The sequence below is a fragment of the Cygnus olor genome, chromosome 5 (genome assembly GCF_009769625.2).
Source record: "Cygnus olor isolate bCygOlo1 chromosome 5, bCygOlo1.pri.v2, whole genome shotgun sequence".
Lineage (NCBI taxonomy): Eukaryota > Metazoa > Chordata > Aves > Anseriformes > Anatidae > Cygnus > Cygnus olor.
The window spans coordinates 30,442,969-30,457,958 of NC_049173.1; the positions used below are offsets into that span (position 1 = coordinate 30,442,969).

Sequence of the window (14,990 nt, forward strand, 5' to 3'; positions counted from 1 at the left end):
CTCTAGCAGACCACGTGCGGTCCGATACCGTGCCCATGCGTAGATGAGGAGGGTGGATGGTCAGTCATCAGGCCGGAACGTGGCTTCAGTCTCAGCTCCGCCAACGGCATGCTAGGCGTATCAAAGCAAGCTGTTTACCCTCTCAGTACCTGACTGCCCATCTGTACTTTGGGGTTGTAATGCATTGAGAAAGTGAGGATGGGCACTTCGTAGCGTTTCCCAACTTCTTTGTTGAGCCACTGTCAACCCCCAGTTTCTCGCTCACTGCCAGGGTATTGTGCAGAACTGAGGAGCCAGTAAACGCGTTCTTCAGGACTGCATCCTGGCAACTGTTGCTGTAAGGACTGCAAAGGACAGAGGTGATGGGAACATGTGCTCAGTGTAGTAAGCAGAATTAATCTTGGGTACACATCACTATTTACTCCATTTCTTTGAATCAGGACGGCTCTTTGAGGTGGCTGAGAATCACCTAGGTGGTGATTCTTATTACCTGGCAGTCTTTCCACTGTCATGGGTGGAAGGTTGATTCACACCTCTGCAGCCAGAGTACTTGCACATACAGAGCTGTGTGGTCCCTGTGTCACTTAGGAGTAGTTACTGTTAAGGAGGCATTACGTTTTTGGTTCGCTTTCTTGAATAACACCTTCCAAAGCACTGGGGCCCAGTCCTGCCATCACTTAGCCTGTGCCACTGTTCTAACGAAGCTGTCTTTGAGATTCCTCTCCAGAAGATGAGGAGAGGCAGTCATTAATCCTTAGGGAGATGCTGCTACTATTCATTGTGTTCCTTTTGTTTCAGCTATCTTGGTGATTGAGTTTGTGTATGCTATTGTGGGCATCATTTGGCTAACGCAGTACTACACTTCCTGCAATGATATCACCGCAAAGAGTGTCACTTTGGGTATGTATTTGGAATGTGGTTTGTGTGCATTCCTGTGTATGCGCAGACATCCTCTTGCCTTGGAGAGCTAATTCATTCATGCATGTGGGGATTGACTGTTGGAAGTGGATTATAGCTGTAAATGTGGTGCTTGTTTTCCTGAGACATTAGAGCTCAGAACAGTTGTTCTATTCATTTGTTTGTGCTGTCTGCACTGAGGCAAGAATTCATGTTCCCATGGAAGGGTCTGGCTGGGGAGTCTGAAAGACCTGGTTCCTCTTCTGTTCAAAATGGCTTTACCATTTTTCTAGAACTTGTTTTCAATCCCTCAGTGGACTGGTTGGGGGCCGATGGTAGTGTTACAGTCCACCTAGGTACTCAATGAGTGTTTAATGGCCTTCTGCACGGGCAATCTCCTAAAACAGCTGGAAAACCTAGCTGTGTTCAGAAGCCTTTGCAGAGGATATTTACTTGTGCTGCACCTGGCTGCAAAAGTATTTGGGTTAAATTCCTCTGTCTGCCCTGCAGCAACGGAGAGGTACGTGTGATGTCTGTGGAGAAGAGCAGAGAACGACGATGCTGCCAACACTTAAGGGCAGAGCACCTGACTCCTCTTCTTTCTTTGTAGGAATGGTTGTGTGCAACTGGGTTGTCATCCTGAGCGTCTGCATCACGGTCCTGTGTGTCTTCGACCCGACAGGCCGGACCTTTGTCAAACTGCGTGCCACGAAGCGGAGACAGCGCAACTTGAGGACATACAACCTGCGGTAAAGCAGCATTTCTGGAAGGGCGCCCTGCTTTCTTTGGTTCTTGGCATTCTCCCTGCCTTGCTTCAGGAAGCATTCAGCTTCAGGCGTTGCTTCCCTTTGGTGAGGGTGATTTTGGAGGAATGCAGCGCAGACTGTCAGGTGCTGTGTGTGGGCATCTGTATCTAAAGGAGGCAAAGCAACGAGGTATCTGCATGGATTATGCATTAGTCACTGGTTTTGTAAATACTTGCTAGCCCCTTGAACCACAGTGCTGATCATAACAGCTTGTTTGTCTGTCCTGTAACATTGTGTTTTGCCTAGTAACAGCAAGGCAATGCTTAGATTTTGCTTAGGTAGAGGCATCTTTTTCCAAAGCCCACTTCCTCCTTTATTTTTATCTGCAAAATAGGACCTTTTGGCCTGAGATTTCTTGTATTTGGTTTTGGCCAGGAAACAGTTTCTTTTGTGTTGGAAGCTAGATGTTTTAATTAAGAATTGATTGCATCTTTGAGCTACCCAGATGGGGATGTGAAAGCTTTTTTCACCAAGCAAGGCATTTTTCAGAAGCTTTTTCCAGTAGTGGGACAACACAAACAGGCTTTTGTTTTATTATGCAGTCTTGACATATGTAACTGTCAGCAAGGAATGTGGCTTTGTAGGACTGAGGGCATTATGTTTTGAATGTTAAAAATGAGACTTTTAAAAAAATATTCTGCAAATTTTGTATTTCTCATTGGGAATGTATATTCAAGGAGTGTATTGAATATGTGCTCATTCAGTGTCTTGAAATGGGATACTTCAGACTGTATTTTTCTGTAGGAAAAAAAGTCCTTAGACTCTTCTAAGGACCACACAGCAAGCTTTGTTTGAAGGCAAGCTTTGTTTGAAGGAGCCTGGTTTTTACTGCAGAATATAAGATGCTCTTTCTTACCTTTCCAGTATGTTACTAACGCTGTCCTTGGATGTTCAGTTAGTGCCCTGTAAGCCGAATGTGTGCAGTTGCTGCATTATGATAAAGACATTCCCAGGCAGATCTGGATGAGAAGCTGGAAGATGCTATGAAGATACTGCGGATCTAGTACCCCACAAAAAATAGGAACTGTTGGGCTTAATCAATTTTTTTTTCCAAAGGGAAAACTGAGTGCCACAGGTTACGAAGTTCTTTTTGCTGGAGAACTTAAGGTAGAACAAAACAAAACACCAAAAATGATCTTCCCTCTGGAATTTTAAGATCCCAGACAGCTGAGTGAAGGTATTTGTCCCTTGGGCCATGGCCAGGTTTTTCCCTCCAGGCCTGTAACATTTTCAGAGAGCTTGTACCTGCTGTTTGCAGATTTCTACTGTAGAAAGGGGAGCGTTAACAGATGTTAACAAGCAAAATGCTGTGGGCTGTAATGTGAAAGGGAAACATAAAATATTACTACGTGTTTGCCACTAAAGCAGTTGTTTCCAGAGTATATTTTGAAATTCTCCACTTAAAACAATCCTTCTGAGGAGTATGCTTTGAAATTTTCTGCCTGTTTCTGGATTGTGATTCTGCAAGATGCTGAGGACCAGCCATTCCTATCGAAGTCCCCTGGTCTGCAGTGATAGAGCCTTCTGACGTTACAGCAGTAATTTGACCTTTGCATTACCTTAATCTGGGCCATATTTCCTCTGTCTTAACTCATGAAAGTACTTGGTTGGTTTGTCACATTTAGGAGACATGTGACTTTGGCTTCCTTTTTGTGGTACTCTGTAACTTACTGGACTCTGCTACACAGTGGTTTTCCTTTACTGGTGGCATCTTGATGTGTGGGGGCTTTTACAGTCTTGCAGAGCTAACAAAATAAATCAAAACAAAACAAATGACTCAATTAATTGTGCTGAGACTTTTCTAAGAAACTTGCTCTAGGGCTCATAACAAACATGTGGAAGTTCAGTGTTAGGAAGAAAGAATTTGGGAAAAGTCGGAGTGAAAATAGCTCAGAGCACACTGGCTTTTCAGCCCCCACGGTGAAGTTGTGAAGTTCTTTGCATTGCTGTCTGAGTTCTCTGGAGTTTTAGTAGAGCAAACTGGCATTGCCAGCTCTGTCTTAAGACCCACGTATTCCTGTTCCACTTTTTGGAATCTTCCTTGGAGGTTATGGGTAGTTTTAAAATGTTCAGGCATGAGCTGATGGATAGCCCTGCAGAATCTCCTCCTCCTGTTGGAGGCAGATACTTGTTTACCAGCATCTTTTTCTGCCAGGTGCAACCCACTCTTTGTGCTTGGGATCTTCCTGATGTGATCACTTGGCAGAAAACTGGTGGTCTTCTTGATTTGGTCTTGATTGATTAACATGGGTCTGACCCATGTTAAGTTAGTGTTCACATTAAAAAGGTCCTGCATTAGAAGAGCTGTGGACTTTCTCACATGCAGGTGGCATGGCTGTCTGGCAAAAAAAAAAAAAAAAGTCACCTGCTTCAACAGTGCCAAGTCTGACTTGATCTCAGGTTTGTTCTGCAGGAATGCTAGTTAAACATAAGCGACTGTCACCCTGCGAAGTGTTGTAACTAGGGCAAGCTCACGACAGTGGAATGAACTCAGCTGTAGTTTATTTTAAATAGGGTTGTCCGGTTAGCTAATTTTGAACTGAAATTGAAATGTCATATAAACCAAATGTGGGTTGAGTGAAACCTTCTGTATTTAGGCTCTTTTAACCTTTTCTAAATTGAAAGAGAACGTTCAGCTTGCTTTTCCTTTTTCAGATTAAAGTTATGCACCGTACTTGAAAAAAGAGCAGACTTTTTTTTCAGTTCTATATTACTGCATTACTTAGCATAAATATATATATCCAAATAAGCAATTTATTGGAAAGATTTGCACAGCTCTTATTGTAAGTACTCAGTGTCTTTGGTAACCCTCCCCATCCAAGGTAAAGTGTTTCCACTGAGTGGTGGTACATCAGAGCTACCAAGTTTCTGATGCAGCTACCAAGTTTCCAGTAGAAACTCCTTCCGTTCAGAGAATCATAGAACGGCTCACCTTGGAAGGGACCTTAAAGATCATCTAGTTCCAAAGAGGTGGAACACCTCTTCTGTGCACCGCCAGGTACTTGGACATGCTGCTTTCAGCAGATGATATAGAACAACCATCTTGCTCAGGAAGGATGCCATCTATATAAAAAGAGAGGCTTGGTCCTGGCTAGAACATTGATAAGCTCACTTTCCTATGAAATGAGCTCAGTCTTTAAACTGTGTGAGGTCTCCTTTTCTCTGCTAGAGCAACATAAAAGTAAAAGTATGGCTTAGGAAGCGTTTTACCTGTGGTTACATGGTTTATGTATTGGATCATGCTGTTGTTTTGTCATGTTCTCCTGCCTGTCCTCATGTGCCAACCTACCCTTTATTTCTTTACTGTAGACACCGCCTGGAAGAAGGGCAGGCCAGCAGCTGGACACGCCGACTCAAAGTTTTTCTTTGCTGCACGCGGACAAAAGACTCTCAGTCGGTAGGTACCAAGTATCTCCTGTCAGAGAGCAAGCTCCGTGTGTGGCTGACGGTACATGGGACTCAGCAGAGCACAGCAGTGTGGGATTCCTGCTGTCAAACCTGGACATGTCGCATTTTCCCGTGAGTGGTCTTTGAGATCTGGAGCCACAATGAGTCCAGTAAGCCTTGACAGCAGTGCATGCAAGGATCGAAAATGTCCTCCAAGAAGCAGCAAGCTGAGCTGCCTCCCAGAATGAAAAGGCTTGAAGTTTTGCTGTATGCTAGTTCCTTTTCCTTTCTTTCAGCCTGAGTGGGTTGAATTTACACTTGCTTTTCTGCAGGAGGGAACCTGGGTATTCCATGCAAAAACAGAAGCTGCTGTTGTCCTTTAGGTGCAGATTTTCACCTTTCAACATTGCTGGGGAAGGCAGTTGTCTTTTTCAAAAGAGCCAGTCTTAACCTTCTGGTTTTGAGTATTACAGGATGCTCTCTAGGACAGGTAATAGCACAGAAAAGCAATGTTGTTTGTCAGTTTTAAGCTCTTCTCCTGAAGTTGTTCTTTACCTTGTTGTTGTGGCAAACTGGGGTGATCTTAAGTGAAGATACTGGTGGAAAGATACATTTTTCATCAACTTAGGTTCAGCACTTGACAGCACTTTGGTCAGCTTCAGTTTCCTTTTGCTTAGGCAGTTTCTCTTACTGTTTGAGTTTGTCTTTTATGCTTCAAAAAGAGACCTCTTTGAAAGTGGGGAAAATGTAAACCTGTCAGAATTGGCAAAGGATTATTTCTAGATACCAACTGGTCCAAACCTACCATCTAATCCATGGATTCAAATGAAGATCGACACTTTGAAGTTTTTATGCGCTACAGCTGGTACTTTCCCTTGCAGAAAACAGCTTGGGGGGGTGGGGTGGGGAAGAGGGAACACAGGAGGGTAAGGGGTTGATTTTTGCTTCCATAAAAGTTAGCAGCCCATTCATTCCTATTGAAAGCAGTGGGAGCAGGTTTTTATATGTTAAGGTGGTATTCAACAGGACTCCCAGTGACCTGGTGGAGAGGTGAATAGTAAGGTAAAGAATTTTGCTGATGATTCTACTATTTAGGTTGGTGAGAATTAAGAGTATCTTAGAATTCCTGAAGGACCAAGCAGAACAAGGGAATTATCAATGATAAATGAAAGTCATAATAGAAAAGGATGAGGTGATGCATACGCATCTGAAGAAACAAATTACATACACTGATAGGCTCTGAATTAGTTGCAACCTCTCAGGAAAACAGCTAGGAGTTATCAAGGGCACCTCAACAAAGACATCAGTGCACAGCAGTGACCAAAAAAAAAAAACCACCCAGAAAAAAACATTTAACTTCAGTGGAAGGGCATAGAAAATGACAGGAAAGCCATCAAGGGACTGGTCACATCAGTGATGTTCTCACTAAATATAGTTTGATCTCCTAAAAGATGCAGCAGAAAAAGGAGCATAATGGAAGGGACGTGAGCTTGTATAGCAAGAGAAATAAGACTGGGACTTTAACCTCAAAAGGGAAAGGTGCAATAAGATGAAAAGCTGTGTAAAAATAATGGAGAGTCAGGTGAAGGCTACCTGAACATGTGTTCATCACAGATGGCAACCAGTATGAATTAGATTAAAAAGGGTTGTTGGTAAGTGCTGCGTAGTTATCCTCAGGGTGCGGTTTCCAAAGTGCGGATGGCTGCAGGAGTTGTCACAGTCCTTCTGCAGAAATCCAGCAAGTGTTCTGGCGTGCTGGTCCTGCCCGGCACTCCTGCAGTACTGGACGAAACACCTCGTGGCTTCTGGGGGACATCCGGCCCCGAGCTGCTGTCCAGCTCAGGAGGAACAGCCCAGGACTGCTGACCTTCACAGATCTGCTAGAGCTGCTTAGGAAAATCTGTCTGGAAAACAGCAACGAAACAAGCTTTGTGCCGTGGCAGCTCAAAGAGCGGCATTCCCTCAGGGGTTACGTTCTGCCCCTCTGCTTTTGGGTGCACCAGCTTCCCTCCTGCCTGGCAGCACCACCAGGTGCCTTGCCCGCGTACCCAGAGCTGCCTGCCCTCAGGGCAGTGTGGGCACTGCAGCCTGGCTTGGGAGCCCTGAGGGGCAGCCAAATGTCCTGATTCCTGAACAAATGTATTTTATCTAGGAATGCAACATATTTCACCTCATGTCAGGATTTTTTTTTTCAAGCAAACTTCTCATTCTGCCATGACTGTTGGTTTCTGCTTTTTTTCTAGTTGAGCATAAAAGCAGATACCAGAATCTTCAAATTCCTTGTGCTACTGAATTTCCACTTTACATTCGGCTTGTATGATTTCCAGGCTCTTTTCTTTGAAGAAACAAGCTCTGACTTTGTGTGTCCTGGCATGGCAGTGTGTGGAATGAATGCATATGTAATGGATCAGAAATGAATCCTTTGCTGCCTCTCCCAGGCTTCATGGGAAAAAATGTTCTAGCAGGGGATGATTGTCCTCTGAGCTGGAAAATAGAGTTCTTCTGAGTGGACGTGGCATCAGGGCAAGAATCTGTTTTAAGGGTTTGGAGTGAAGTCTGCAGCACTAAGGCTCTGCTAGCCCCAGAGCCTCCGGGGTTTGTAGCAGAACACTGCAGACAATCCTACAGTGTCATATCAAGTTCTCCAGCAGAAACCCCTCCTTCGGAACAAAACATGCATGTTGGACTCTTGTTTTGACCTTTTATTTTGGTCAGAGTGTTAAACAGAGGGGTTGTTATTTTGGATTAGTGGGTGTCGTATTTTATTTTGAGTCCATTTGCATTTCTTGCATGCTTGTAGGAACGGTGGTAGGATTTACAGGGTCAGTGCTTTGAGGACTATGTGGTTGTAATGTTGGAGAGGTTGATGCAAGTCCATTTGCTCTTCAGAGGCACAGCTGGTATGGAAACCTGCACAGTTGGCACCTGAAGTCCCATTCCTAACGATGATTTAACTTGCTCTGGTAGGCATGTGGAAAAAATACAGAAAGTAATCTCACACTCCAGGAGTTTGTCAGAGATAAATGAATGTAGGTCACTGCCTGCCAGCCTGCAAGGGGGAAAAGGGACTTACTTTCTTGCCTGTCAAAGAGATGGAGAGATTCTGACCTGAAGACCAGCCTTTCTTCAAGTGAACAGCCCAGGCTTTCTACAGACGACTGCAGTCACATGGCCTGAACTCTGCGTAAAGGATGCTATGAAAATACAGGCTTGGAAGCTCAGGATGAGACTGTTAAATCTTCATAGGAAAGGTTTAGCAATGGCATGAGTGAAAATACTGACCATCTGTGTCCCACAGCACTTGCTAAGTCCCACTTTTCGTTTGTTTAGCCCTTGGGTCACTTTTGCCTTTAAGTTTGTTGTTCTGAGCGACGGCCAGACGCATTGCCTCGCAGTCCAGCCCATCTCCAGTCTCCCAAACCATTCTCACTCGAGGTCCTGTGTTCTTTCATGGTACAGAGCCAAAGGGAAAATAACATTTCTCGTCAAAATCTGTGTCACTCTGCTTCAGAGCCTTTGGGTGACTTTTGAAGATCACTTCCCTCCCTTCTGTGGTGTCTTCCTTTTTGGGGGGGGTGGTCACTTTCTCTGCTGGAACTCTGCATTTAATGACTCAGATCTCTTTTTACAGGTTTTTCTCTTCAGGCCCTTTTGCTTGGGTGTGGTCCAAGATAAACTTGGAAAAGCTTGGTAACTTTTGCTCAGCTCTTTCAGTACCAAAAGCTGTAATATGTAACACCTGCTTGTCGTGATTTAACTCTTTGAAATCGTATAACAAAGAGCGTGATAATAATGCAAGCTACAGAGGCAGCCCAGTGGCAGGATTCAGAAATCCCTCACTTTCTCTGTGAGGTACCAGGGATGTTGAGGTCTAGCTTAAGTATGGGGAAAATGATTCCAGGACAGGGTTACGGAACTGAAGAGACTGTTAAATAGGACAAAATTGGTGCACTTTTCCTGAATTGCCTTTGTTCTATTGAAATTGCATTTGAGGATAAAGTGGGACTCTGAGATGACATTGGATTAGGATTTGTTTGGTTCTTGGCTTACTTCCTGTGACTTATTTACAATGTAGAGATGAAAATGTTTCCCTTCCCTCCCTTTGTGTTTGCCTTGCCTGTTTTGATGTTGAGGTGGTCTGTTTATCCACAGGTAGGCAACCAGCACAGTGCAAATTCAGTCTCAGCTGAGACCTATGCGTGCGACTATGTAAAATATGAAGGGTATTAATAATGATTAGACCAGATATGGTGTTCCCTGAAGGAATCCCATGGATGTTTTGGAGAGAGCTACAGAAATGAGGCCATTGCTGCCGCATTGGTTTTCATTCTGTGTCCTGTTTTGAGGCTCCCCACACCCAAACTCCTCCTAAACCTGTCTCTCCGTGGATTTTGCAGGACGCCTACTCTGAAATCGCCTACCTTTTTGCTGAGTTTTTCCGAGACCTTGACATCGTCCCATCTGACATCATTGCAGGCCTGGTTCTTCTGCGTCAACGGCAACGGGCAAAGCGCAATGCTGTGCTGGATGAGGTGGGTAGAGGGGGCGTGCTGCTGTGTGCAGAGGTGGTGGGCATTTCACTTGGCCTCTGACTTAACCTGTTGCTCTTGTGACTTACTGTGTGAGAACTGCATGTCTCTGCCCACCTTGTTTCTGTTGTGTGAGGGGCTGTTGCCAGTCACGGAGCTGTAAAATAAAAATACTATTCTTTAGCAGCTTTTTCCAAGACTCCCAAAAGGGCCCAAATGACACTAAGTTGAGCTTGACACCTGTTGTCTTTTCTAGGCAGGTGATACCTACAGAGTTAGCTCTAGACCCCAGATGGGCAACTGCCTTGAAGAAGGAGGCAGTTACTTTAAAGTGAATAGGAAGATTACTCCTTCTATACAGTGATGTAGAGAAGACTTCAGCATTTGGACAGAACTGCAGCAGGAACGTCAGGGAAAAATTCCTGAATTCTCAAGCTGTTACTGGCATTGAGATTTCCAGATTGCTAACTCAATAGAGAAGTTGTGGTGTTTTTTTTTTTTTTTTTTTCCCCTCAGAGTTGATGTTCAGACAGCGGTGATCAAATGGGGCAGAAATCAGAACCCATTCAGGAGACTGGTCAAGATGCTTGCTAACTATCTTGTCCCATGTTACGTAGTTCTTTCTCATGTAGATTTTTGTCTTGGTGTCACAGAGACGAATTTTTGTCTGTTTGTGACTTACAGGCAAACAATGACATTTTAGCTTTTCTGTCTGGGATGCCAGTGACCAGGAACACAAAGTATCTGGATCTGAAAAATGCGGTAAGTCACTGGACTGTGATCTTGCAAACTCACCATGCTTTCCGTGTAGCCTGTATTCTTTTTTTTCCAGTGGTTTCTCTTTTCTTCTGCCCCTCTGGAATTATCACAGAAATTAGGACTGGTACAATAGAATAAAAATGCTTGCTTTCCTGAAGCTTTGTGTTCAGATCACTTTTAAAGCATTATCTGTCTCTGTCCTCCACGTGGCGGGAAGTGGTAGTATTTCCACTCAGATAGGGAAAGACAATGTGAGGTGTCTCCAAAGCCAGATGTACAAGCTCAGTGCTGCAGCCAGGAATGTTGTGCAGAGCTCCATATGGTGGCACCAGCAGCAGAGCTCACGGAGCCCAGCAGGCAGGGCTCCGTCATGATGAGGGAAGGGAGCTTCCTGGAGCGAGATGGCCTTCCTTCCTGGGGCTGGTTCTGTCAGCAGTTCTCAGGATGGAAATGGCTGCAGTCTGCTTTATGTAAATTGAGCTTGGCTTTTCTCCTGGCATGCTCCTGTTGCAGCCCTTCATCTCTTGGCTATATTCACACTCCTTGATTAGATGATACTGCTGCAAGAGATGCAAGACTGACCCAATCCCAGTATCTCTGATCAAGCAATTCTGTGATTAACCTGCTTGTGGCTATGCTGTACTCTGCTGCATTTAATGCTAACATCCTGCTTGTGTTCAGCCTGTCTCCTTCTGCACAGGGTGCTTGGGGAGCAATATCAGCATGGCTTTTAGAAGACAGCACTGGGGCACGTGGCCCCAAACTGTCTTTTTGGTCCTCTCTGGGCATCTTCCTTATGGCCTGTGCCCATGTGGAGCAGTGTATTTAGGGAGCTCATCTTCTTGAGACTTAAACTAGTTTCTCCAATGTTCAGTTAGGGTTGGGTGGGGCAAAACCCACAGAGAATGGCCTTCCTTTGCAGCATGGTGTTTGATACATAGAGGAGAATGCCTATAGAATTAACTTCTGCCTATGTTAAGCAGCTAGAAGGGCTCCTCTGATCACAAAAATGGCATAGCTATACTGGGAGGGGAGGGAGAGGATCTTTCTGAGCATAACCAGCGCACTCTCCTGCAGCCACCTGGAAATGCTGACAGTGTTTGCTGTTCTAGTGGTGGTAAGAGAGAACGCTGATCTTCAGAAAGAAGCGTGCAGTCTAAGATGGAAAAAGGGAAACAGGAACAAATCAACGTGTTAAGAGAATAAGGCCTTTAGTGAGTCTCTTGTCTCTTTCAGCAAGAGATGCAGCGATACAAAGAGGTGTGTTACTACATGCTGTTTGCCCTGGCGGCCTATGGCTGGCCCATATACCTGATGAGGAAGCCCACATGTGGACTCTGTCGCCTGGCCAGATCCTGCTCGTGAGTGGCCGTCCTGTCTATCGCTCTGCCTTCTCTTCTTTCCTCTTCCCTTCTGTTTTTCCCTGATTTAGAATTCTCCTTTCTTTCATCAGTTTGCTCTCTCCCTTATTCTTCAGTTACTTCCTTCTCCTTTGCTCTTCTGCTTTTATTTCTGTTTCCCTTCATATGCTGTCTCTATCTCTTTTCCTTCATTCTCATACCTTTCTTCTGTCTTTCTTACAGTTGCTTATCTTCTTACCTCGTTAAATAAACCATACTGTCATATGCTCTATCCTCTCTGGTGCACTAAGGATCGCGCCAGTCCTGTGCAGTTTGGACAGCCAGTGGAGAGAACTCATCTGGCTTTCATCTGACTGCTTTTACACTGAGTCAAAATAGCTGTCTTAGAGTGCAGAAATCAGATTTATCAGCAAGCCCAGATATGCAGGGAGTTGACATTTGGGTCTTTATTAAAGCATCGATAAGACTTGGCCAGAGTTTGTGCTGTGCTCTCTAATTGTTTTTTTCTGCCATGCTGTACAGTTCTCACCTCACAGAAGCAATGCTGTAGTACAGTTCAGGATTGCATAGTTTTAAATGTTTGCTTTTAGCTGCTGTGATGCTGTCATCAGATTCTCTTTGGGGTTGAGCTTTTTGCACTTATGCAAGCAATTTCTTTTCACTTTTACCTGTGAAGCATCTTTCAAGGAAAGGAAGAAAAAATCTGCTTCCGTTGTGGTTCTGGGATGACTCTAGACCTGTTTTGTTGTTTATTATAAATAGATATACATCTAATAAATGCTATCTGCTTGTGTGTTGAAGCAATAGAGGAATTGTGCCATTAAGCACAGTATTCCCTGAGGGGAGATGCCAGCCCTACCATGGAGTGATTCCTTGGAGACTGGTTGTGCTGTAGCTCTCTCTGGTGCCCAGAAAGAAAACTGCATTTGAGCCCAGTGCCCCTTTTTGATGTCGAAACACGATTTGTGTGCTGTTTTGTGCAAGGGCTTCAACAACTGAAGGAAACCATTTCTGTCAAGATGAGGCCAGTGTGTCTTGCAGGTCCCCCTTCCTTTCCCTCATCTCTAGGCATTCCACTCTAAAAGTCAGTCTCTTCCACATGCCTCTTTCCTCAAAGCTCTCTCATTTTTTTTTTTCTTCTGCAGATGTTGCTGTCTCTGTCCCTCGCGTCCCCGCTATGCGCCTAGTGTCACCATTGAGGAGGATAATTGCTGTGGCTGCAATGCCATTGCCATCCGGCGCCACTTCTTGGATGAGAATATGACCTCGGTGGACATCGTTTATACTTCTTGCCATGATGCGGTAAGGAGTCTGCAACCCCCTTCATACCTGGGGCATGCTCCTACGGTCCCTCCTAATGGGGCTCACATGCTTCCAGATGTGGTACAAAAGAAGGGAACTTGAACTTTTTCCTATCTCTCTGCCAAGAAATTCTGCCCCTTGGACAGAAATATTTGTTGCTGCCAAAATCAGATCGTTCAGAGGAGTGCTTACCTGTAAGGCGTGGTCTGTCAAGCTGCTCTGCATGCTTTTCCCTGAGCAGGAGAATATGTAAACAGGAATGTTTCACCTGAGTCCTACAGTAGTGGATCTTTTCCAGGTTTATGAAACTCCTTTCTATGTGGCTGTGGACCATGATAAGAAGAAGGTGGTCATTAGTATCCGAGGAACGCTGTCTCCAAAAGTAAGTGCACTGTAAGACCTTATCTACCCTTGGCCACCTTAGCAAACTTTCAGGATAGTCTGAGACCTTTGTGACTTGCCCTTGCAGTTTGACTTATCTGAAACACGGTGACTTCTTTTCTTCAGGATGCCTTGACTGACCTAACAGGGGATGCAGAGCGCCTTCCAGTGGAGGGTCACCATGGGACGTGGCTGGGACACAAGGTATGTAAGAAAACACTTCTTATTTTGATGTTTTGGCTTAAAAAAAAATTACAGGGGGAAAAAAAAAGAAAATATTAAACTGCTTGAGGTGTTAAGGGTGTTATGTAACTGCAGTGAAATGGCTATGAGAGGTAAAATAAATAAATCATTAAATTGTAACAGTTAAAATCAATCTGTAATAATAATAAAACATCAAAAAAAAGCAACATGCTATTAGTAAAAACCAAGCTGCAAAAGGAATCCGTGTAGACCTAGAACAAAATTATCGGTGTCATTGAAATTACTTTTTCTTCCAATGACCTTTTCAAAATTTGCAATCAAACCCCAACAATATGTTTAAAATTCTGTTGCAATGGGATAGTCGTTGAGCCTCATAAAACGATATTGGCAGGACTTGCTTCTGTGTAATTAGACTGATGCTGTGTATCTGTGTTAATGATCAGGAGTGGGCTGACTAAATCAATTTGGTTTAGAGCTCACCTTTGCCCCAGTCCAGCAAAGTAATGACACACGTGCCGAGTTTTAAGATTATCAGGAATTTGGCAGCCTCTCAAGATGCCATGCCAGACTGGGAAGGAAAAATACAAACTGGAGGTTGTGTGTGTTGGAAGGAATGTAGTGGCTGCTAGGAAATGCAGTTCAGGCAGACAAGATGCTGCTGATATCTGGTCAGGGTTTCTTCAGGGCAGGACATTGAGCTCAGCTCTTCGGCAGCTGTGAGCTCCTGCTTCATTCCCAGTGTCCTTCCAGATCACCTCTTCTGTGCTTTCATGCTTTGCTTTAGGAAGTGGAGCATTAGTAGCTGATAACTGCGTACTCAGATGCTTAGATATGGGTCTGATAAAGAAGCCAGATACCCAAGAAAGAGCTGTTGGGACTCTGGTCTTGAAGGAATTTCTGACACACTCCCAGAAAGTGTGTTCTTGAAAGCAGTATTTTGTAGCTCCTCTTTGGATAATGAGTGTTTCTTTTTTTCCAAAAAATGAGAAAATGAATTGACATAGTGATTACACAGGACGTCATATAGAAACAGAGATAAATGAGGAAGCGTTTTGTCACAATTGATATTTAGATATCTGAGCCTTTACTACTCATTTAACGTTTCTGAAGTTTTACGTCTGCTGTTCAAGATAATGTTACTTGGTTTTATACTAATTCATTTAGTTCAAAAGGGCTTCGCATAATCATTGTGATAAGCAGTTCACAAGTATAAAAAAGAAAAGGAAACTGAAGGAAAGTAAGGGAAATTTGTTCTATTTTAAATGTGCAGAAAAACTAGTAATACCTGCAGAAGTTAGTTTTTCCTTTTCATCTCTTTTGTGTGACAATATTCATATGCCCATAACTTATATGAAACATTATCA

The 14,990-nt window shown here is 44.0% G+C and overlaps 1 protein-coding gene across 7 annotated transcripts in view; it reads left to right on the plus strand.

Moving 5' to 3' along the window:
* Positions 1 to 14,990, plus strand: part of DAGLA (diacylglycerol lipase alpha) — a 63,061-nt gene that overhangs the window by 32,491 nt on the left and 15,580 nt on the right. For all 7 annotated transcript variants that reach the window (XM_040560206.1, XM_040560204.1, XM_040560203.1 and 4 more), the window contains 9 exons: positions 799 to 900; positions 1,508 to 1,646; positions 5,013 to 5,100; positions 9,488 to 9,622; positions 10,304 to 10,381; positions 11,615 to 11,739; positions 12,885 to 13,041; positions 13,340 to 13,423; positions 13,549 to 13,626. In XM_040560206.1, coding sequence (XP_040416140.1) covers positions 799 to 900; positions 1,508 to 1,646; positions 5,013 to 5,100; positions 9,488 to 9,622; positions 10,304 to 10,381; positions 11,615 to 11,739; positions 12,885 to 13,041; positions 13,340 to 13,423; positions 13,549 to 13,626 — 986 coding nt within the window. The remainder of the gene's footprint in view (positions 1 to 798; positions 901 to 1,507; positions 1,647 to 5,012; positions 5,101 to 9,487; positions 9,623 to 10,303; positions 10,382 to 11,614; positions 11,740 to 12,884; positions 13,042 to 13,339; positions 13,424 to 13,548; positions 13,627 to 14,990) is intronic.